The 23,919-nt window shown below is 43.5% G+C and overlaps 7 protein-coding genes across 7 annotated transcripts; 3 read left to right on the top strand and 4 right to left on the bottom strand.

Moving 5' to 3' along the window:
* Positions 1-1,454: 1,454 nt before the first annotated feature.
* Positions 1,455-4,080, bottom strand: EAE98_009435 (uncharacterized protein; the record flags this gene model as incomplete). The annotated part of the gene is made up of 3 exons (XM_038957056.1): positions 1,455-3,311; positions 3,361-3,959; positions 4,074-4,080. 3 exons carry the CDS (start codon positions 4,078-4,080, stop codon positions 1,455-1,457), a joined length of 2,463 nt encoding a protein of 820 aa, XP_038806529.1.
* A 976-nt stretch (positions 4,081-5,056) lies between these two features.
* EAE98_009434 (uncharacterized protein) lies at positions 5,057-5,956 on the top strand (the record flags this gene model as incomplete). Its single annotated transcript, XM_038957055.1, has 1 exon — positions 5,057-5,956. One exon carries the CDS (start codon positions 5,057-5,059, stop codon positions 5,954-5,956), a length of 900 nt encoding a protein of 299 aa, XP_038806528.1.
* Positions 5,957-6,525: 569 nt separating this feature from the next.
* On the bottom strand, positions 6,526-7,438 carry EAE98_009433 (uncharacterized protein; the record flags this gene model as incomplete). The annotated part of the gene is made up of 2 exons (XM_038957054.1): positions 6,526-7,344; positions 7,400-7,438. The coding sequence occupies 2 exons, from the start codon at positions 7,436-7,438 to the stop codon at positions 6,526-6,528; spliced, it is 858 nt and encodes a 285-aa protein (XP_038806527.1).
* A 905-nt stretch (positions 7,439-8,343) lies between these two features.
* On the bottom strand, positions 8,344-11,054 carry EAE98_009432 (uncharacterized protein; the record flags this gene model as incomplete). Its single annotated transcript, XM_038957053.1, has 3 exons — positions 8,344-9,969; positions 10,038-10,421; positions 10,494-11,054. The coding sequence occupies 3 exons, from the start codon at positions 11,052-11,054 to the stop codon at positions 8,344-8,346; spliced, it is 2,571 nt and encodes an 856-aa protein (XP_038806526.1).
* A 2,277-nt stretch (positions 11,055-13,331) lies between these two features.
* Positions 13,332-14,312, top strand: EAE98_009431 (uncharacterized protein; the record flags this gene model as incomplete). Its single annotated transcript, XM_038957052.1, has 1 exon — positions 13,332-14,312. The coding sequence occupies one exon, from the start codon at positions 13,332-13,334 to the stop codon at positions 14,310-14,312; it is 981 nt and encodes a 326-aa protein (XP_038806525.1).
* Positions 14,313-15,139: 827 nt separating this feature from the next.
* On the top strand, positions 15,140-17,175 carry EAE98_009430 (uncharacterized protein; the record flags this gene model as incomplete). The annotated part of the gene is made up of 7 exons (XM_038957051.1): positions 15,140-15,310; positions 15,368-15,489; positions 15,539-15,575; positions 15,720-15,982; positions 16,026-16,117; positions 16,197-16,968; positions 17,019-17,175. The coding sequence occupies 6 exons, from the start codon at positions 15,140-15,142 to the stop codon at positions 16,700-16,702; spliced, it is 1,191 nt and encodes a 396-aa protein (XP_038806524.1). The 3' UTR covers positions 16,703-16,968; positions 17,019-17,175.
* Positions 17,176-18,121: 946 nt separating this feature from the next.
* EAE98_009429 (uncharacterized protein) lies at positions 18,122-19,014 on the bottom strand (the record flags this gene model as incomplete). Its single annotated transcript, XM_038957050.1, has 2 exons — positions 18,122-18,748; positions 18,841-19,014. 2 exons carry the CDS (start codon positions 19,012-19,014, stop codon positions 18,122-18,124), a joined length of 801 nt encoding a protein of 266 aa, XP_038806523.1.
* Between the last annotated feature and the right edge of the window lie 4,905 nt (positions 19,015-23,919).

The raw sequence follows: 23,919 nt of genomic DNA, 5'->3' as shown, positions 1-23,919 counted from the left end.
AATAATGTCTTCAGCACTCTACCCCGCTGATCTTCAAGGCTTGAGAATCAAAATGAAGTTATCTATTCACTCATTCGGTGCTAAGACTAGCACAACATACGAATTCGTATCAAAGTAGAATATAAGCCCCCTCTCACCCCCAACTTTCTCCGCCACAATATCCTAAGAACAAAGGGTAATTTGGACCAAAGGTTTTCATCCTACTTGGATATTGATGAAAAATCCGTCATCATGACTGTGCATCCAGGTTATAGAATTCGGGTATTACAGAAATCCAAGTAATAAGCAAAGATATAACTACGAATCTGCCCCCATCCCCTGAAAAAGAACAGCAAGAGATTTTCACTGTCATCACATCATCACCAATCAGATGATAACAAAAATCAACCTACCAGACGAAAAAATGAACAGAAATAAGGTCTTCAGTGCATCCCCTATTTCTCTACGGGAAGATTCACATCCCCAGCACCCCAAATCATAGTAGCAATTTGTCAGCCCAACAATCCTTCAAGGAATTCGACGAATTTTCCCGATTCTATACTTGGAAAAAACTGTGATACTACCTACCATGAGTCTATATACCTAGTAATACACGAAAGAGTTTCAAAACGGCCCTTCACGCATTCGTCATCGCTAAGCATTCACTATTCTGCAAACTGGTCGATCCCTCCCTCGATCCCACTTCCGATTTTCAACTCCAAATCACTCTCCACCTTCACCTTCACCTACACCTTCATCTCCATAACAACAAAGCAACACCTCACATCCAACATCAAAAACAGAAACCCCAAGGTAAGAAAGAACCACAGAGTTTGAACATCCCTCAAAATGTACATCTACACACACACCCAGGTACATAAAAACAGTTGAAACGATTCGCGGTCCTAACCACCATTCCATTTCAAACATCACACATATACACGACAATCAAGCTGATAGGTCAACTCATCCGACTGAAAGTTAACACGTTCAACATATGGTAATTTTATTTATTCAAAAAGAGGGCGCTCAATAGCTATTCCGAACGATACAATCTCATTCCATTTCCTTGATCCATACATGAACACAGAGAAAGAGAGGGGAAACGAGATTAAACCATATCAATTCGGTATCAAGACAATATCATCTACATGCACGACTAACCGCCAAATCAAACCACAATACGAACGAAGTGAGGTATATAGCATGTTCTGAAAAAAAAATCTCATCATTGCATTCCAATCTACCATACGTAGTTGTACTTTTTAGCCAAGAATTGAAAGAGAAAGAGAATGAATGCAAAGAAAAATATACATGTAAAAGAAGATGGAGATGGAAAACTCCCATGATTTCTCATTTTATTTCGCCAAGAACGCCAATTAAACCCATCCACCCCACGACCTGACTGCCTCCTTTCTATTGACCAAATTTCGATCCAGTACATCAGTTTCCATGTCCTCCTCATCGTAATATAATCACGCTGGACCCGTCCTTGCTAGAACCTCACTTAGATGTTTCAAGTCATTCTGCGCCTTCTCGTCTCTTTCCAAAATACTTCTAATAGCCTGCCATTCCAAGTCCCTCATTTGATAAGCCTGTGGCATTAAGAAACCAACTGTGGGAGCCCTTGCATAGTCACCTAGTATTCTCAACGCAACAGCTTCACCTTCCGCTTGAGCAATCCGTCTTTGCTCTTCCAAGTTCTGTTGTTGGTGTCTTTCCTCAGGTTTTCCAACAAAAGATGGCTGGAAAGAACCTTGAGGAGTAACAGGACTAGGAGACATACCTGGGCCCGAATGACTGATTGACATTTGGCGTTGAGCAATACCACCCGCAGTAAGAGGGCTGTGGGGATCAGTTGAACCATCGAATGATTGGATCCGTGAAGGTTGTTCCCATCCATTACGTACAACCAAGGTTACTAGTATTGAAGGCTCCGGTCTATCTTCTGGTAGATTGTGTTCTGCAAGATTGACAACAAAGTCTGGGATATTGCCGGGTCCAGGAGGGACTGGAACTAAATATGTATCTCGTACATTTCCCGGACCCTTGTTAGTAAGTACTCCATAACGTTTCTTGTCATGAAAGTAATTATACAAGTCAAGAAAATCCGATGATCCAGACGTTGGTGTTATGTTGATGACAATTACATCAGATGGTGGACTATATCGAAGACCACATAAATATTCATTGGCTTTGTCTGCATCAATTCTACCATGAACCTTTAAATCTTTATGAAGAAGTTCAGACCATGGAGTTTGCATACGATTGCGACTCAAATCTGGACCAGCAACTTGTTTAGCATATGCTGAAAATTTTGCTACCGAATCCATGCTCATTGTACCTTTCCAAACGATGTCTGGATCTGAAGGGTCTTCAACTGGAGAGTACGGCGGGGATTCATTATCATCTTGAAGCATTTTGTCAACATCAGGATCATCTCCAGGTCCATTCAGAGGCGGTGCGTTCGATGCCCTTCTATAATGATCGGCATTACGTTGTTTATTGGTGGAAGGATGAGGCGATTGAACACTCGAAAAGACTTTGTTGATGTCAAAATTTCCTGTTGCGGAACTTTGCGTTGAGCCCTTTCTCAAAGCTGGTTGCTTGGTATCGATATTTAAAGGTGTTTTGGGGGTCGACATAGTGCGGACTTTATCATGTGATGGATAATCTTCAGGAATTTCTGGTACTTCAACCTCGTTTTCGGGTGAGTGAGACCTAGACCTATCACCCATACCAGCATTCGGATCCAACATTTCTCGTCGATGTGCTGCAGACATTGGAATATCAGGATATTCATTAGGATTGGTGTCTTCTTCGATAATTTCCTCACCTTTGTGAGTTCTTCGAATCCGTGGACCATCATCTGTGATCATTATAGATTGCTTATCGGCTCTTGCTTTCATGAGTGCTGTTTCACGTTTCAACTCTTTACTTGCCATATCATCTGTTGTCATAACCGCCAAGGCCTGAGGTGATAATGATTGCGACAATAAACCATTACACAATTCTTGATTTTGTTTTAAATTGAGAAATATCGAGCGGATCTGTTTGATGGAGGCTGACTTGTTTGGGTGTGTAGTACGAACAGCTGCTTCGATTTGAATGGCAAGTCGTTCGGCCTTTGCATCAATGGTATCGTCGGGTCGTAAGGTATAATAACGCTCTTCAATAGCATGTGGAATGGCTTGAAGTAAACCCTTCTTAATCAAAGTAACCTGGCCTTGTTGCTCTGCTTCTAGTTCAGAAATTTTGCTAGGTAAGTCTGATGGCGGAGAAGCTCTAGGTGTAGGACGAGACAACGTCTTGCGGACTTTAGTTGAAGATTCCTAAAATACTGTTAGCATGATTCATTCCGTAGTGAACCCAATGACTTACTTTAATAGCTTCTTTATCTTGAGATTCATCTCTTGTCTTGCGCTTTTGACTGGATGCCTTTGCGGGCGAATCCCTCTGCGTTTCCTTCTTGGCTGGAACTGAGGGGGACTGTATCTTTCCATTCGCAGGAGTTACATCGCGCTTCTGGTCGCTTGTTCTCTTCTTGCCTTTCTTGCCCTTCTTCCTTGCTGCCTCCTCAGCATCTTGTCTCTCTTGCTCTGCCTTTTCCTCTTCGTGCTTCTCTTGCCTTGCGATCCAAGGCTGTTCACCTCTAGCAATTCCATCCAAGAGTTCTCTGTGGGCTTCTGGCGCACATTGCTCGCAAGTGTATTTGTCTGGTGTGTCTTCCTCATATGGACTTACACCTACGCAAACATTATGTTGCCAGACGGCGCAAATGTCGCAAGCGATCCAAGCAGCTTCATCATCATCCGTAGTCGAAGTAACTCCACAAACACAGCGTATAACCTCAACTTCCTCTTCTTGAATAGCTGTCTTTTTTCCACCTTTCTTTCCTTTCTTTTTTGTTTCGATAGGTTGATCAAGCTCATGAGCTTTCGGGTGTTGTCCTTTTGTCGCTCGCGACGACTTCCTAACGTCTGTAGAATCCCTGTTAGTTATTCCCTCGTATGATAGTATTGGAGGGGAAGCATTTTGCCAATTCCTTGCGCGAAGCAAGTGGGTTGACCTGCGCAGAGGTAATTATTACTTACCAGCCATAATAAAGGATATTATCAACGATACAAAGGTTCAAATTTTCTTGAGGACGCGAATTCGATGATTACAAGGGATGAATATACGCCCTGGAGCTGAATTTCAAAGTACGCGTTGATGAATTGATTTCACGCGATCACTGGCTCTACGAACAAGCTATGGGTGTGTTGAAGAAAGGGTAATATGCAGAAAAGAAACAAGAAGCTATCAAAAGGTTATGGGAAGCTTCTCTTTGTAATCCTTCCCCAAATACAATCAGATGAGGTCGCGGTTTTTTTTTTTTTTTTCTGGGTATTGTTGATAGCCGGTTGGGACGGACAAGCTTCAAATTGATTGTTGATTGACCGCGTGTATCGAGTGCGCAAAATCGCTTTAAACAACTTGATAGTGTTAAGGATTGTTGATCGCAGTGTGATGATGAAGGTATTCGAGATAATGCGACAAGGTATTTCGATACTTGATGGGCAGTAAAGGCCTGTTGATTGCTGTTTGAGCGGTTTGTTTTGTTTTCTTATGGTCATGTTCTGAGAATTTATTTCAGATAGGGCAGAAGGAAGGCGGAGATTGATCGATTTTCGCCCATTGGTGAGGCAAAGAGGCAAGGCTGGCTTAGAAATTCCAAGATTTTTCCAAGGTGCGGGGATATCAGTCATGTGATGTCGGAGGTAATAAGATCCGATTGATAAGCCAATGATTAGATATCAAGGTAATTGGAGCTGATTAGGGGTTAGCGCCTTGGCACTAAAGAGCTCCAGCTTTGACCTTGGAACCTTGAAGAGCTCAATTGAAAATCTTAAGGAGCTTCAGCCTCGACAAATGCACCATTGAACTTACAGGTATCCTCACCTCTTGATCACAATATAGTTCAAGAATATCCAAGCTCGAGTATAATAGCCAGTACATAATAGACCACTCTATCTTTGAATACCGCCAATTCTTCCTCATATGATTCAGCAATTCCTACCAAAATCGTCAAATAATCATGGCAGATGTTCGATCGCTTCTCAAGAATGAGCGAGTTGCTCGTCGCATACAACATAAACATGCTGGTTATTCAACTGCCGGTAATCTAATGTGCCTCGTCTGTCATTTACAAATGAAGAGTGAATCATTATGGGAAGGACATTTACGATCACCAGGGCATATTTTACGACTCTCAAAACAACAAGAAGCAGAACGTGAACGCAATGCGACAGCGGACACAAACAGCAACGAGGGAAATAGTAAAAAGAGGAAATTGGACGATGAAGATGAGGATATGGATATGGACTATGGCACCTTAAAAAAGCGTAGTAAAGCTACACCTACTGCTTTGGAAGGATTTTTTGTTCCAGCAGAGGACTCATTAAAAGAAAGATCCGAATCGCCTTCAAAATCCGCGATACCTCATGATTTGCAAATTCCTTCTCGTCCTGCAACGCCAGCGAAACCAACCAAATCACCGCCTCCAAACAAACAAGCTAATGTGGATGAAGACGAATGGGCTGCATTCGAAGCAGATATTGCCGCTGCGGATGTTCCAATAGAAGTCGAATCAGAGGCTGTCATATTTGCACCGGCAATGACTACCGCGGAAGTAGAAGCTCGAACAGCCGAAGAAGAGAAGGCGCGGAGAAAGGAGAAGCTCGAAGCTGAGGTAGAGGGAGATAAAGAGGATGCAAGTAGAAAGTTGCAAGAAGAATTTGAGGAAATGGAAAGCTTAGACCAGAGAGTGAAGCGGCTCAGAGAGAAACGAGAAGCTTTGAGGTCGAAAGAAAAGGAAGCGATCGCAACGGTACCAATACCAACAGAAGAATCTGCAGCCAATGATGTATCGGAAGGCGACGACGACGACGACGACGATGACGATGAGGATGATTGGGATGGATTCAGGTTAAGATGATCATTAAATCTGGATTTGTACTAATACGGAGGCTGGCAAAAAGGAAGTTCGATATCGTGTGATTATACCCTATTTAATAAAGCAGGATATCTGCTCCTCAATTATGAGGATGTAAAATTGAATACGTTCAGTTTTAATCTTGATATAGCCCTGTTGATATGTCGAAGTGAAGTGGGATTAATATACATAACATGCAGTTTATGTTTAGCAAGTGCTAAGGCCGAGATATACGAAGTTCAATCAAATGCTCATTGTCCCACGATTATTAACCAAGATGGTTTCCAGCAAATTCTTTGCAATCCGTTTACACTTTCGGTCCATATTTATGGATGGGTCCCTCGATTCATTGTCGTCGAGCAAACATTGATCTGCCCGCCTTCTCATCACTCCACTTTTCCCCTTGAGGAAGCGAAGAATTTCGCTCTTACAAAGCCGATCGTCATTGCATATCGAGATCAATCACAATCGCAAGAGCAAACAAGTTGCAGAAGGGTATTCAGATATCAAATCAATTGATGACATTCTCCAAGAAACAATTCCCAAAAACTCCAAATATCTCTCAGCCCAAATCAAAGCCACTTTCCCATCCACTCCAAACCTTGCTTCATCGAGTCCTCCAGACACGCTCTTTCCAGTGGATCATCTGGATTCCCTCTGACCGCGAACCCATGTCTTCCAGGTTTATAAACCCTGTGTTCCATTTCCGGTACCTTCCTCCCCTTCTCCCTCTCTTTCTGATGAATTTCCTCAATAATTCCCTTCGACTTAATCGAAACCGCTACATCATTTTCTCCCCACCCATAACTGATTGGTACAACCAATCCCTCCACATCTCTAGGAAACACCAGATTGCTTGGATGTAACGCAACGACCGCATCTATTAATGGTTTCTTAATCCCATCAATCGAAATCATATTCGATTCCAGCCCAGCACGAATAGCATATCGACCTCCCCAACAATACCCCACCATACCAATCTTCCTCTCTCCCTTCGTCTCCATTCTCAACTTCTCCAAAAATCCATTACAAACCGCGCTACATTTCGCTTCTTTATGTCGACCCATCCACATCAAGAAACTCGGCGCACTAGCCAAGATCCCCGTATATTTACCAAGCGTCCCCTGTTTACTGGCATCCACGGGAATTAACAAATCGGCCACTTTAAGCGCAACGGGATCGCCTTCGAAAAAATCAGGCACGTAGACGAGATATTCTCCAGAGGCGGCAAAAGCGTCGGCGAGAAGAAGATTGTTGGGGAGGAGGTGCCCGAATATATCGGTGTAGAGTACGATTGTTGCGCGGGAGGTGGAAGGGTTACCGACGATGTAGGTGCGGAGACCGTGGATGGTTTGGTAGTCGCCGATGGGGAGGCCGGCGTGGATGGTTCCCTTGGGGTGAATTAGCTAGCGTCTTGGGAGAGATGACGTGGGGGATTTGATGTACCTTGATGCATTCATTGCATGGTTTATCCACTGTAGACATTTTGACAGTGAAGTTTGATGCCTCGCAATAAATACAATACACAACTTGCGGAGTTGAGAATGAGAATAGCTCAAAGGGGTAATCGCTTAGACTGGTGGACCTCAATCTTTATCTCAAAAAAGCGAAAGTGGAAAGAAGTGGAATTGCAGATGTATGTACGATTTAACTCGGATACCAAGTACGCAACTCAAAAGTAAGTAAGTAGGTAGTAAATAAGTAGTAAATAGAAAACTGTGACTGAACTGATAATTTTCCTACCCCCAAATCGCAGCGACAACAGCGCCTTTATAGAAAACCCCATCTCGTAAATCCCATATCTGATACATCATTTCGTTCATTTCTCGTCACTTGCTCGGCATTTTCTCGCGCTTTTTGGCTCGCGCAGCCCCCCACACTCGGTTGGCGAGAACGACACGTGATCTTGGCGTGCTGGGAGAGTAAGCGTGAAGGATGCGCAACCCTGGGAATTTGGGGATTGGATTGGATGGATTGAATGGATGGGGAAAAGTGCTTATTTTTGAGAGAGTGCCTCGAGTGCATAGATTGAGGGGGTTTAGTTTGGGTATGGAGCAGTAGGAAAGGTGGTGGGCGGGTGTGGATGGGAGATTGGTTATTGGAGAGTGTGTTTGGGACCGAGAAAAACGCGAGCTAGGATTTGGGGGTTTGAGTCGAGTGAAGGGTAGTATTGGGCTAGTATGTTTTGTCTTGTTATAGTAATGTTTTTGATGGATATCAGTATTGGGTAAAGTCCGAGTAGAGCAGTCAAATAAATATGTATTCTATATAACTCCTAGCCATTATTCCATAATCCAACTAAAGCTCTTCAGAGAAGGATAAGACCGAAAATAATCCCGATTCTCAGAACCGATATGGACTTAAAGAAAAGAGTACCTCTTCATCTTATCTTAAAGTGGAAGATCCATGACCTGCGCCGATTCAATCCATTCATACCAATTCACGTCCATGTCAAGATCCATGTTGACATCTATATCTGCAAACATGCCGGCTGAGGGGTCAATTTCGCTCCATGGAGGTGTCATATCATTTGGCTTTACATTTAGACTGGGGCCATACCACCCACTCGAGGTGGGATCAACCCCGTCGTGTGATAGATATGAAGATTGCTCTATTCCTGTTTGACTTTGAGGATTTACTGACTGGTCATACAGATTTGATGATTCTTGACCGGAAAATTTGCTATTGTCAATGTACAGATTCGAGGAAGAGTCGTTGTGTTCGTACACCAATGTGGAATCAAGGCTCCGTTGAGTTGTAGGTGGGCCGCTAGCAGTTGATTCTGGGGTATACATCTCAGCAGGCCGTCTCTGATCCTCAATCTCTAGAGGTATTGCAACCAGCTGACGCCAACGCTCGCGAAAGACATTATCGGACTTTCCATCATAAGACGGTACTGGACTGGCTGGAAGCGGTATTTTTTCGTCTTCCCTCTCTAGTTCAATTGCTGACCATGAATTCTCTCGCAGACGTTGTAGCTCAGCTGTTCGATGTTTACGCGTCTTAGCCATAAGTTTCCGTAACGGGACCCAGATGCGCGAGTTCTCGTCTCTTTCCGAGGTATTGGTTAATTGCCGAGGAATCAACCATTTGCTATGAAGAGCGACCCAAGCTCGCTCGATAATGGGGGACCATTGGCGTCGAGAAGTTTCTATTAAGAGGTATACGATTGCATGCCAATGCGTACAAGTTTGAAATAGCCAATTCCAATTTTGACAAGCCTTCTCGGAGTTAAGGGCATGGTTGTACTCGGCTACTTCAATGGCAGATATTAGGAGTTTTGTTCGAACCTTCTCCGAATGGTTCTCGCTGGGAGAGGAGAAGAGCACCGGAAGGTTAAGAATAAGATTCATTTTGGACACAACCATGCGTGTCAAAGTTGATAGACACCAGGATGCAATGGTCTTACTCCCCATGTTGAATTGAAGAAAGTGTTTGTCGACTGTCCCGTAAAGTTCATGTAACAATCGGCTTTGAATTTCGGGACTTGACGGACTTTCTCCGATGCTTGAAGCCATCAACCGTCTCATAACATCACACATCTCGGCTGAAACAACAGTAAGGGTCATGTCGGTTACACATGAACGCGCTGGTGGCATATCCTTTGTATGAGGATTGAGGTCGGCATCATTAATATTGAGTGGAAACTTTGTGTCAACACTATTACCAGTAGTACTCAGTTCCGTACCTTGATCCTCGGATGCTCGCAAATCTAGCAAACACACCGTCCACCATACTCTCCTACGAGTTTCAATCTCATAGGGAGTAAGGTTAGGAAAGTGAGAACCATCCCGGTGAAGACCTAAAGCTTGAGCCATCCTTATGACCAGACCAGTCATCATCCAGACAAATCTAGGACTCTCATGACGCCGAACCAGAAAAAGAAAGATGAGCAGGGCTTTGACAAGAGTTATATCAGGCTCACTGAGGAAATCAGCTTTTGCAAGTGAATTTTCCAGACCCAGTCGATATTTGAAACTTAACTCCGATTTTGTACAGCCAAAGTTGCTTATGACCTAGGAGTAAGATAGTGTCGTGAGCACAATAATTGAGACAAAGCTTCCCTGGACTAGGAAACGCTTACCTCATCTTCTTCCATCGAGGTTACTGTAGCATAATAGATGGAAAACATTAAAGCTTCATTTGCTGGCGTGAGTCCCTTGCCCTTGTTTCCACGTAACTCACGAATCATGTCGGTGATGGCCGGCATATCTACAATTCGCATGAATACGTGGATGTTTTCACAGTATACGTTCAGCAGGAAAGGTATCTGTGACGGCAATGGGCGCAACTTAGAGAGGTCGGAATCAGAAAAGTTTAGATTGTGTTTGAATAAAAAACCATGCCGCTCCGATGGAGTTCGCTCGTGCTCCAATGTGGATACCATCTTGGGTACATCTTCATTGTTTGAAGATATATCAGAATCAGCGTCGATAGCACCTCGAGTCTCCATTTGTAATCCCTCAATCTACTCTTGCGTCAATGATAGTAACTCATCAATGTATAGAGCGGAAATTATAGGAGAACTTTAACAACCTACCTCATCATTCATGCGGGCCCAGAAACCACTACTTATGTAACGACTCCGGTTGACATCCTTTAGAACTAGCCTACCGAATTCTTTCTGCACATCAGAAGTATGTTCACCAGAGAGGTTATCTTTGGAGCTGTTTAGATCATGATTTAGATCGAGAGATGAACCATCAGAACCACCAAGCCCAAGCAACCCATCATCATTGGAATGCACTGCTGTGGCATTGGCGTGCTCCAATTGGCCCCTTAGCTCCTTTACTAAATTCTCAAGATTATGAAGTCTCTCAATAACCGAATCTCCCTTGGAACTAGCTTCTTGTCCTGGCTTTGCGCCATTTGACTCTGCTACCGAGTTACCAGCGCGCTCGAGCCGGCGGGCCCAGCGAGGCGGTCGATCAGTTGAGGGGAGTACGCATGGGATATTTGCTCTCCGGCAATTAGAACACGGCGACAACTTATCACAACGAACTTTTCGACTTCTGCATATTACACAACTACGTAGCTTTACTGATGTAGCTGTTGTCTTGTTAGAAGTTGGGGTCGAAGAGGCCATATCCCGTGACTGCATGAGATCCTGAGCATTTACAGTTCGAGGGTATCAGTGTAGCCTTTGCGAATAAATCTGTGATTTACCGTGCCAATTTCTCGAGGCTCATATCTGGTCTCTACGAAATATAGGGTGTAAGATTTGATTTTGAACATTAAACGGACCAGAAGTTTTGTTTCATCAAGAACGGAGAAGTTCCATGCACCTAGTAGGCTCGGTAGGTAAGCAGAGATAGGGCGGTCGATTCGAGCCATGACCGTGGCGAGGTCATAGCATACAATACATAGACACCACGTGATGCCCGCCGACGACAAAACCAACAACAATCACGATGGCGAACTCAACTCTATGCCCGTTGCCGAACAAATCGAAGATATTTCACCGCAGTACCCTTGAGCTGCCATCTCTGATCTCAAATACCATGTTTTAATCAAGCGCAATGGTCGCGATCAGACTTCTGAGAGCCATTTGGCGATGAAAATCACGATAACAATATCTCCCGAGGTCGTTGTATACACAGATTTAAGTATAGTCTGAAGGATTCACGTCACTGTTTAATCTCGTCGAAGCTAAAGGCAGGATAATCACAAAAGAGACAGAAGCACAACGCAAGATCTCCTGCATTTTTCCCTATGCGATGAAGGAAGAAAGTAAGTCAACTTCATTCTACTCTTTACAACGATTCATTTACGTGTTACTTTGCTGTCGCCGTCTGAAAGGTCTTGTACGAGACGTGACGGCTAATGGTCAACTTATGGAGAATCGAAGGATGTGCTCTTTCATAACGAAGTTCAGCGCTACTTGCACCAGCCTAGCCTTTCAGCTGTTGCAATAGCGCGAATCAGATCTCATTGACAAATATCAACCAATCTACTTTTCACTTCTGTGATAAACATCTCAATCTTACAGCATTATGATATAATTTGCGATAAATGACCTTCTATGGCTCAGCACAGCCGTTAGGAGACCATCTCAGCATTGCGCATTTTGATACCAGGGCTACTTCATAGACTTGATTGTTTAGCATAGTACTGGGGAGTGGTTTCGAGAGAAGGTATGCCTTTAAAGGTCCTGCACCTGAGCTTGTGATATTACATTGCAAGTACCCGGATTTTCGTCGTCTCATAATTCTTGCTTATTTTGGTCATCGGGCTGATCAGGAAGACAACACTTATTCCACAACATTTTTACCAAAAGCAATTAGAAACATGCGAGGAGGTAGTCTTTTTCGAGTTCTATGCTCTGATACCTGATACCTGTGACGATACATTGGCATCTTTTTCGCTGTAATCGTCCATCAAATTGGACTGTGCTAATGCCGAAATTTCCCAAAAATAGCGAGCTGGGGTAATACAATACTGCATGATGATTCATACGGAGTTGTTCCTGAGACCGCAGAAAGCGGGAGGAACCATGTTCTTATGTGTTTCGTAAGACCTCGGGAGGAACCCTTGATTCGTGGCTAGGCGAAAATGTCTTGATGCAACCTCCATGTACCTCAGGAAGAGAGCAGGTGATTCAGAACAAGTGGTCAAGAATTAGTGGAGGGCTTGCTGGTGGGTCTGTCTTTAGCGTGGCAGTATCACGATAAGAAGTCCGGATGTGATATGCATGCTAGTGCTATACTAGGAGATAAATATATAAAATGGTACCCAAAGATTCTCAACCACACGGAAAAATGTAGAGAAACCCTTGTAGCATCCGAGAAATCGGAGGCTGGTACTCATACTTACTACGGGCCAGAATAACTATCGTTTTCTATGCATACTATTGAACGATATGATTTTAAAACGGTACAATTCACTTCCAGCACAACTCGTGAGGATTTCAAAATGGGAGCGTCTGTAACAGCGATGGAACGGCAAGGCCCTTGTGTAACCAAGCAACCTTCAATATCCCAATATTTTCATGGTTGATATGCATGTCAGATTCATGAATTTAAGTTTGTGTTGCTTTTTCCAAGCTTACAATTGCCTGCACAGGGTTGGACTTGAATTTGGAGATCAGTGGGGGGGACTTGGCGTCCCACTGCCATTTAAGACATTTGCTGTGAAAGAGGTATATCTTCAAAGGTTTCACATAGCTGTGGTTGACTCGTTAGTGCTGCACGTCGTATCTCATACCCAGCTGACGTGTGCCCGACATACCCGATACTATGCAATGCGCGCTTAACTGGTTAGAGACATAACATAATCTGTTACCTCGTGTATATCAAACTTGGAATATATTATCTCAACTCCCAAAAAGCCTTCCCAGTTCCCAAATTCCAATGCAAGATAACCCATCAAGTTTTCAATCATGAGCAATCAACGCTGCAATCACCTCCTCTTGAGCAGTCCTCGCACAGCCTCCAATCTCTTGATTACAATCCTCAATCTCGAAAATCAACCAAACATTTACACAACCGAAAGATCCAAACATGGATATTTCTTCTTTGACAGCTTTCACACCCGGAAGTATCTCTTCACTGCCGATTCACCACACATGAGAGATTGGACGCAAGAGGATAGAAAGAAATCTCTGGCAGCTCATCAATCCTGCTTCGAAACTTTGCGTGATCATGCTATTGTCGCAGAATCAGAAGGGAAATTCGCTTATGTTAAAGAACATGCGGCTTGGCTCATAAATCCTGTTGCGCTAACGAAATTCATTTACGATGAAGAAGTTGGGGAAGAAGGATGGACTGTAAAAGCTTTTGGCAGTCAAACCCGTTCCATCGGCAATGATACGCTTCTACCAGATGAATTTTTGAAGGAATGGATGCCAACGTTTTTAATTCGTCATCCTGCATTAGTTATTCCTTCATTCTTCAGAGCTCGTCATGACGTGGAGGGATTAGATTATGCAAGAAAAGAGTGGAAATGCTGGAAATTGGACAGGACGATGAAATGGTCGAGAGATTTGTATGATTGGTACCGTTCTCAAGGTACAGAGGAGCCAATCGTTCTCGATGCTGACGATGTCATGACGAACCGCGATATCATGGTTAAATATGCGAAAATGATAGGAGCAGATCCTACGAGATTGAGGTTTTCGTGGGACGTGGAGTCGACCGAGCAAGACTGGGGAGAATCGACGTCTGCTTGGAGAAGGATGAGCTCTACATTGCAATCTTCTTCTGGGATTTTGAAAGGAAAAACTTCAGCTGGGCTAGTTGTTGAAGAAGAGGTGGAGAAATGGAAAGAGGAGTTTGGAAATGAGATGGCGGGGAACTTGGAGACTTGGGTAAAAGATGCCATGCCACATTATGAACATATGAAAGCTAAGCGGCTTACTTGATGCATAATTTATCTTAACCTTCATGCATATGCATGGCATCCGTTTAGTACAATGATTAAGTCTACAAGTCTACAGCCGGGGAAGGGCACCATATATTGGAGCTGTCGTTGGTGTACAAGCCACTTATTGAATAATTGATATATTTATCCTTTCTATCATTAGCCTGATATCTCCTTGATTGTCTGCATATCTACATTTTCAAACAATACTACAAGCAGGGGAACTTGGAAAATCTGCACAATAATTGAAAACTATTTCTAATGAGTTTGAATATGAAAGTGCCTTTGAAACAATTTGTCACATATTACATGTACACTGTATGATAGTGGCCGTGAAGCCACTTGCGCCACTTACTCTACCTACAAAATGCTTGTACCATCCCTTTTACATTCAAAAACTCACGATTTACATTCAGCTCTAACGATTCAACCAAACCTCAATCCCTGAGATGTGATAAGAAGAAATTCAGATTCTGAATGATCTTATTCTATCATGTGTGGCTAGTATGTTCCCCAATAAACTAGGCTCATTGCGAAATGCCCAATTTGCGCTATGTCCTGTAACAGATCAAATGAAATTTCGAAAAGCTCTTGCCAGACAGATGAAAAAGGAATCTTACATGATATTCATTTGAGATATCTGGAACAGGAAGGAAGTTACCAGATAAAATCATCCAATTAGATCACTTGGATTACGACTTCCTTAATGTCTGACGTGGACAAACTTTGGTGTTGATGTATGTCATCTTTCATGTCAGAAAACATAACAATATCGAAAGATATACCTTTAATAGTTTCATGATTGAGTTTCCCGATTATTCAATCAACATGATTTTTAGGATCCTGTTATGTGCTTTGGTCATTAGTGGTGCCAATTCCAGCTTGACCACCAACACCAATTTCCCTGGGACTACATTTCCAGATCCAAATGAAGCCAGTATTGAAGATCTTGCAGAAGGTCTCAAGGATAAAGAGTTCACCAGTGTCGATTTGATCAACGCAAGTCATCTTAGCACCCATGCATTAGCTTGGAACCTGCCCTAATCATTTCAATAGGCCTATACAGCCCGGATCAACGACGTCAATGATGCCTTGAATGCAGTGGTCGAAATCAACCCGGACGCCATACTTATTGTCTCTATGCTCGATAATGAGCGATCAATGGGTACGCTTCGCGGGTGAGTTCTGAGAGTGAATAGCCGTGGCATCTTTAAGCTGATATTTCAGTCCTTTGCATGGAATCCCTATTTTGATTAAAGATGTAGTATGTTCTCTTTTTCAGTTCGAAGGACCTTGCAACATAAACACTTTCTTCGTCTCAAACGAACCAAATATTCTTCAATAACGTTTTCCTCTTTTCATAGTGTGATTGCTATACTGTTTCAGCTGACAGTAGTATCTTCCATAGATCGCCACAAACGATAAAATGAACAATACTGCTGGATCCCACGCACTAAGCGGGGCTAAAGTACCTGCAGATTCAACCATCGCGAGGAAACTTCGAGAAGCTGGAGCCATTATCTTAGGAAAGACGAATCCCAGTCAATGGGGCCATTTCAGATCATTCAGTATCAGTAACGGCTGGTCAGCTCGTGGTGGACAAACATATGGACCATATCTTCCCCGGCAAGATCCCTCTGGTAGTTCGAGTGGTAGCGCGGTGGCAGCGACGTAAGTGATGATTCTACTAATAAGCAAAAGCTAACCTGTTAAGACTGGGATTAGCAACAGTTTGCTTGGGTGCGGAAATTAGTGGTTCGATCATAGCACCTTCTCATTATAACAATATTGTTGGTATAAAGCCAAGTATGTGCAATTCTGAACATGATTTTGACTGCTTACTAAAATATCACACTGGTGGGATTGACATCACGTCATCTTGTAGTCCCAGTCAGCGAACACATGGATACTATAGGGCCGATGACGAAGACTGTCAAAGATGCCGCTTATGCTCTTCAGAGCATCGCAGGTGTTGATCCTTTGGATAACTATACCTCTGCGATTCCGTGTGGAGCTAACATGGACTTTGTCAATGCGTGTAACATCTCGGCTCTCAAAGGTACTCGATTGGGCGTACCTCGAAATGTAATTTCACTCATGTCAGATAACAGTACGGGATCAATGCTTGAGGCTTTCAACAAATCTTTGGCAATTCTACGATCAGCTGGAGCCGTTATTATCGAAAATACCGATTTTCCAACTGCACAAGAATCCATCGATAATGGTTTATTGACGGTCCAAATTGTTGCAGCAGATTTTGTTGTAGCTGTGGAGAAATATCTAAATTTACTAGTGTACAATCCGCACAATATAGCAGACTTACCCGATCTACGCGAATGGACTCAATCTAGCCCACTAGAGGGCTATCCAAATAAACCTACGGACGTTTAGGATGCAGCACTACAAAACTGGAATAACACCGATTATGAATTTTGGCGTACTTACCAACGAGCCCTAGACTGGGGCAATGAAGGAGGTTTACTGGGAGTAATTGAGCGATATAAACTTGACGCTGTTGTTTTACCGTCTTTATTCTCTTCAAACTGGGCTGCTGTTGTTGGCGCGCCTATCATATCGGTCCCGATGGGAGCGATGCCTTCTGATCAGCCTATAGTATCTGATGCTGATGGATTAGTATCTGCAGGGCCTAATATTCCGTAAGTAGTTTGACTTGCGGAGTGCGACCAATTATTAACGACAGATCTAGATTCGGCTTCAGCTTCTTAGGAGCAAGATTTACAGATGCAAAACTCATTGGGCTAGCCTATGCCTTTGAGCAAATAACATTGAAAAGGAGAACGGTGAATCCGTACATCAAGCCGAGGACCGATCTTAGAGATGTGGTTGGGATGAATTGCCAGTAGAGAAGATTCCCGTAAAGGTTCTTGTAATCAATCTTGAGCAGGGTGTTTGAGTCCCGGACACTGGCAACATTACACTCGTTTCCAAAGTAATCTGTTCATTGTCCAACGATATCTCCTTCCATGGCGAGTCTTTTCTCCTGTATGTAACTAGAAGGCTTCCATGGATGTATAAACGAGTGCAACATAAATATACTTGCTCGTCCGTTGATTGTTTTAGTAATTCCCCAACTCCTCTTGATCTATTACTCCAGTTCCACTTCACTGCGGTGACTTTGATCACAATAGTTTATCCAACTACATTGGCCAAGCCGTAACTTGATGTGATTGACCAAATGCCGAAGACCGTACTGCAAAAGTCTCCTCTGATACGATTTGAAGCATGTGAATGGAGATGGTAAGACTTTGGAATTAGAACACAGTCTTAGCAATGTGTTTGGGGTATACTTGTCTAGTAGAGTTCATAGGTTTCCGTGGCAATTTGAGGTTTACATCGAACCTCCATCTTTAAATAACCATTCATTTACCTCGAATATGAGGGCTCAGAATAACCGTTCTGTCAATTTCACATCTTTCTTTTCGACATGTGGCTGCCTTGAGGAGGAGTGAGTATTCTTTACATCATGAATTGCCTATCTATTATCATTGGAATTACAGTATTAAAAGATTCATGTTTCCTGGCATACAAAGCGGTTCTTTGAGAAGCTTGGTCGTCGTTGATGTATCTCGCGTGAAATACTATGTGCCCGAGGGAGGTCATCAGGCATTGGAGTCATCTCACCCAGAACTTTTGTTAGGAGTCAGCGTCAAGCGCGCGATTCTAGGTATTAGATACCTATTAAAATGCATCAAAGAAAAGCCGTCCCAAGCCCTTCTAGATAAAAGCCCTTTATGATTCGTGTTATACAAACTTTCGAAATGAGTAGTCCACATACTGGAAAAGAAGTCCTTAATTATTACCCAAACCATTCCCAGTATATTCCACACCTTCTCTCCCAACCTTCTCCCAAAATCTCCTCAGCCCCAGAACCTTCGCCCTCGCCGGAAGTTCCCTCCGCTCAACCTTCTTACCCCACGTCCCTCTCCCTGCGGCGCCCTCACCCCTATCTACATCCCTCCCAGCAAACCTTCTAACCAACCACCTTACTTCCACCTTCCCTTCCCTCGTCCCTTCAATCTCTCTCTCTTTTTCTCCCACCCTCCCCCTCCATCCCTCCACCCACGCCCTCAGTCCATCTTTAACCCTTTCCCTCTCCACCTTTCTCTTGATCCCTACGAGCCCTGGTGCTACTTTTCCTTTCCCGTATCCATAGCATTCTTTCGGCAATACATTTTTCTCCACCAATGTCTCGATAGAAGGTCTTTGCCCAAGCTGCCTATTCAGTTTTATCTTGATAAGATTCCTCCCCAGACTTCGGGCAGCAAGTGAAGTTCGGGTGATGTATATTCTTTGACTCATGAGATCCGTAAGAGGAGCTCGATGAGAAAGACGGCGAGATAGGGCGTTGGATGCATCATGGAGACGCTGTGCATGGAGAAGGGGATCGAGGCAGAGGGTTCGGAGGTGATGAGATAGCTAGGGGCACACTCATTAATTATTGTTCACGGCGTCATGAGGAATGATAGTTTGAAGGGGTTTGGAATAATTAGATAAATATCATAACTTACCCGTGAAGCAACTAACAAGTCATTGACGTCTAGATAGGATAGGATTTCGAGGATCAACTCGTCGGGAAACTGCGATAAGCTGAGCTTCCCGATATCGTTATCGCTTTTGATCTCGTATCGTAGCGCATTTTCCATTGCGGTAGCTCTTTCATCATTCTGCGAAGCTAACTCCATGATATTGTGTATGAAACAAGATATCCAGCTGCTAATTTGTGATTGATTGAGAAGAAAATGAATTGAATGGATGTCGATTGTAACGGGATTCCGTCGTCGTCAGGAAATAGCGGGGGTTCATCAAGCTGCTGCAGATGCAGTCACGGTTCGGCGGCATCTGAGACATTCCGAGACAAAGAATGAACGTTTCTGATAAACAAACAAGCGCAATTTCACTCAATGGACGACAACTTACCTTTTTGCTTGTAAAACTGCTTGTAAGTTAAAAGAAACGATGAGATATCCATTATTATGAAATCTTCAAATCGTAAATTTCTTACCAAGTCGACTTTGGTCGAGTTTCCGAGCTTTCTTGCTCAAGCCCCTTCATTTGCCTCCGCTTAAGCACATCTGCGTGCTGTGAAAATTAATTGATGGAAGAAAGTAGGTAACTGAATTCTATTTTGAGGTCAAAATATGTTGTCATTCTCTGCCTCCCTCATACATTCAATAACACGATACATATGTAAAGATGATCACCTCAAAAATGTAACCCCCTCCTTGAATCATGCTAGCCTTCCTCTTCTCTCAAATTGCTATTGATGTCAACCTTTACTCGAGAGCGACAGCAAACGATCATCCCCACCACTCGTCATCGCCCATCACACCCATGTTCAACACGCAAATTTATTCCTGAGACCCCAACACGACCTTCTATTTTCACACTACACGTCCCTCAGCCTCTCATCTCCCAAAAATCAACACCTCCGGCAACACCAAAAAGCAAGAATCAACCACATGACAACTCCCCTTCGCGTCCCACAAATCGACCTTCCTCGCTCTTAGAGCCGCAATCATTTTCCTTCCACCTTCTATCCCCACATATAGCAATATCAGGTAAGGCGTAACTTATCGGTAACTAACAACCCTACAAACTAGACCGACCTGCCGACCCGCCAACTCACCCTCAACACCAGCAAACCACAACCAACCAGCTCCTCTTCATCAGCCCTGCTTACACGATTGATGGACTATTCCCAAAACAACTCCATCTCCGATCATCTATCGTGCCCCGTGCGTGCAAATCATGGGTTGTTAGGTACAAAGTAGGTACCATGTTCTACTATAAAACGTGTATATCATATCCCCATACATACTGTTCATGTAAGGTGGAGGCGTGTACATGCTGTCAAGCTATACGTAGGTACAGTACATCATACTCGTGTCATTATGGGGCATGCATCTCAAATGACAGGACAATCCACTTATCTAACCCAAAATCTTTTGTGTCGTTTGAGGTCATCGCGAACTTCAATAAAATCTAGTATGCATAGTACAATGATCAATAGATCGATCAGTGAATAAGGCGTTCTTGTGATGATAGTGACCCGAGTACACTACAGTACAATCAATTTTCAATCGCTCACTCCATCGGTCATGTAATCATCGATCTTGTTTGCGATTTTTGTCCTAACCCACCTACCTCAAGATTTCAATCCGAACCTTCCCAACAACTTCCCCGTCATCCCAAAAATGCCCAACACTTCGGAAGCGACCTCTCACCTCACTATTCATGCAGTCAACCTTCTCTCTCTCTCTATTCTCCGTCCAATACATCTACACAACATCAATCAATCAATCATTATAAGGCGACAAGTCAAGATCTTTTAAACTTCCCAAGGCCCGACCACAAGGTCTGGTCTCGACCCCATCCATCACGGTACCACCACTCCCTCACCCAACCAAAATCTCCGTAGCCCACATACTTGCCACCGGCTCCGTACCGGCCCGAGTTTAGTATCGCAGCTTATGTTTGCAAAACTATCCATTCCCTAAGATCAATCGGTGCTTGCTGACTCCTCACTAAACTTTTTACGCCTCATATTTACCTCTCCTAGACCGTATCGTAGACCCAAAATTGTCCCGCATTTACATACATGTTTGATATACTTTTCATCGTAACAACTCGATCCGAGGTCTTGTATACCAAGACGCAGGAATACATGTGCACCTATCTAGTATCTACCTACCCACCTCTCTATCTGAATCTTACCATTTTCTTGCGAGTCAGTCATACAGAAATCGTTGACCAAGCAAATCACGCCGATGCAAACGCACCGTAACTCCATTTTGGCAAATGTAAGGTGTCCATAATTCACTCACCTATCTATCCATAGGCTACTTGATCAATTGGTCCATCCATCGGTCAAAGACATCATGCCCGAACATCCAAGATCCGCACACTTACATCCTACGTGTGTTGAATATATTACGGTTATCAAAAGGTGGTGTGGTAGTGCATGCATGGGATGCCCGTCCTTTACGATGTCGTGGTTCTAGCTTTCCATTACTTCGTACATCAAATGTGAAGATCAAAAGAAGGCAGACTTGACCCGACATGTAGCGACCCCAAAGATGACCAACATATGCAGTGTAGCTTGCTGCACACGTTGAATGAATGACACCCTTTCTCATGTTATTTCTTTGCTAGTATCTATTTCTGACCTCACATACACACTTCTACACATTTTTCACTCTGAATCTCAGCTCGTAAACTTGGTCCACCATGTCATGACAGATATACAGGTCGCGTAAGAGGCTAACTCAACTATTGATTCGAGAAGCAAGCACGCATCCTTTTGCACGTTGCAAGTTATCTGACCACCTTCAAAAAATTCTACTTGCAATCAAGTAAGCACTATCACACATCATACATTCGCTGCTTAATTAACTAGCTTGTTAATTAACCTATGAAATTGCGTTTTCTAGAGTCTTCCATACAGAACCCCTCACAGCCAATAACTCAGGAACCGCCTCTCCCGCGTAGCTCCATCCAATCAAATTCTTCAATTCGCCTCATGCCCAGCTTTTTCCGGTATAAAATACCAATTGACTTCATTGGAGCTCTCATAAGCAAGCCAATTGGTCGGTTTGATTCGTCCCTTACTGTAATTCCGCATCACCAATTCAACACATGATTCATTTCAGTCCCGAAAGTAAGGTCAGTAGTCATCGCGCTTTTATCGTCGCGCGCCAAATTTTGTGACCTTCGAAGAGTTGGAGAGTTTTGATCTATGTCGGAACTGGAATGTCGTCGATGCTGATTCCCGTTCTATTGATGCTTATTGTTTTCTTGGGGGCGCAGAACTCTAAATTTCTCGCTTGTGGGCCCATTGAGGGGCCGTTGTCATTGTTAAATTTATCGTCCGTGAGGAAAGGGGGCCAAAAAATCAGAAGCTTCAATAGACGTAAACAACGATACAAGCCAGTTCCTTCGCCATAAACAATACAACTCATACTTTGGATCATCTCATCATGCATAATTACACTGAGCGGGCTTTCAATGATCCTAGAATCTGCTTGATTTTATCACTTTAGACAAGTTCAGCTGGCTTTTGACTCCCAACCCCTCGTTTTCATCTGATCGGTGTGCCAGGAATGGATAAGATACATTCAAATATAATAATCCTCAAATAGAATCTGCCTCACTGGAATGCCTTTCCCTCTTACTGTCCCCAGATAAAGAGATGAAATTGCTCATCAGTAGAAAACTTCCTGAAATCATATGATAAATGACACATAAGATTGGCATAACACCATATGAACGTCGAGATACAGAATCCCTGACCCACGCAAGTACAACGTAAAGTAAGGCAAACTGAAAAACGGCCACTTAGCTTTCATCCTATGTTTGTGATGTTTGTGTGTCTGGCTTAACTATGGACTGGCTGACACCTGCCATGCAAACACGACAGAAGTACTAGATATCTTTCGCCCCCCCAAGATGCACATCCGATCTTTAGAATCACATAGCGTTGGTGTGATGACTTCATTGCATTAGTATTTGCCACCGATACAACGAACAATTGCGCTGAATTGCCTTGTCCTTGACGCCCCATAATATCGACTTTCACAATTCGAATGCTGACCATACTGATATGGTCCATCAAAAAATGAAGAAAGCAAGAAAGATGATTATCATCTGCATCATCGGGTCTTTCCTCGAATGACCGTTCAGGGGCAATCTGAAGGATTTACGGCGAGTTACCACTTCCCTTGGGAGGGGACAAAATGAGCTTAAAGACCGGAAGCGATTAAAAAGTGAGGCCGCATACTCTAGCTAGAATATGACAGAATTATTCTCCGGCGGGAAAATGCGAGAGAAAACAAAGAAGGTGGTGTGTAACCTTGAGAAAATGCTGATTGCAGCCCGACAAAGCCGTAGTTTGAGAACCTCGATATTGTAATCTAGTTGCGACTTGCTCGGCCAAACCTAGGTCGCCACGTCAGTGACCATCCGAAGCCCTTCATTGGGACCATTTCTCTCCAAGCTAGGTGCGCAGTGCATCGTGTTAACCAACAGCTTAGCGAAAACATTGTAGGTGTGAGATAGGCCGTGAGTGGCGAGAATTTGTGACATCTTCTAGCTAAGCAGATCGGGGTATGCTGGTTTGCAGACGCATTGTATGGATGATCTTTTGCTTCAAGGCTTCGTCCGTATCTGACAACACATTGATTTCTGACCACCTTGATCTCGGCAAGACGGAACGGACTCTCAAGTCAATATGCATATCGAGGCCGTCTTCTGCACAATCTGCGGCCATGTAAACGTTGCAGAAAATAGAACAAGCATTCCAGGTGGCTTGCAATCACCAGACTGTAAAAGTATGTCCTGTTATCAAACACCCCTTTCAGGCAGATATGGCTCGATGCGAATCTGGCCAGAAAGCAGGGAGTTATCAACATGTGACAATATCTCAAAGCGAGATATGCTGGATTAAACGTCTTGATATCAAGGATATAGATTAGAGACAGAACGAGAAGAAAAGATAATAGCCAATAGTGTTCTACTACCACAGCCAGTTCATGAGAATGATGATGATCGACCGACCATCATATGTGATAGACTCCGGTTGGTTTGGAATA

Source organism: Botrytis deweyae (genome assembly GCF_014898535.1).
Source record: "Botrytis deweyae strain B1 chromosome Unknown BDEW_028, whole genome shotgun sequence".
NCBI classification, from domain to species: Eukaryota; Fungi; Ascomycota; class Leotiomycetes; order Helotiales; family Sclerotiniaceae; genus Botrytis; species Botrytis deweyae.
The sequence above is the reverse complement of the archived record's forward strand: the minus strand, read 5'-3'. Positions and strand labels throughout refer to the sequence as shown.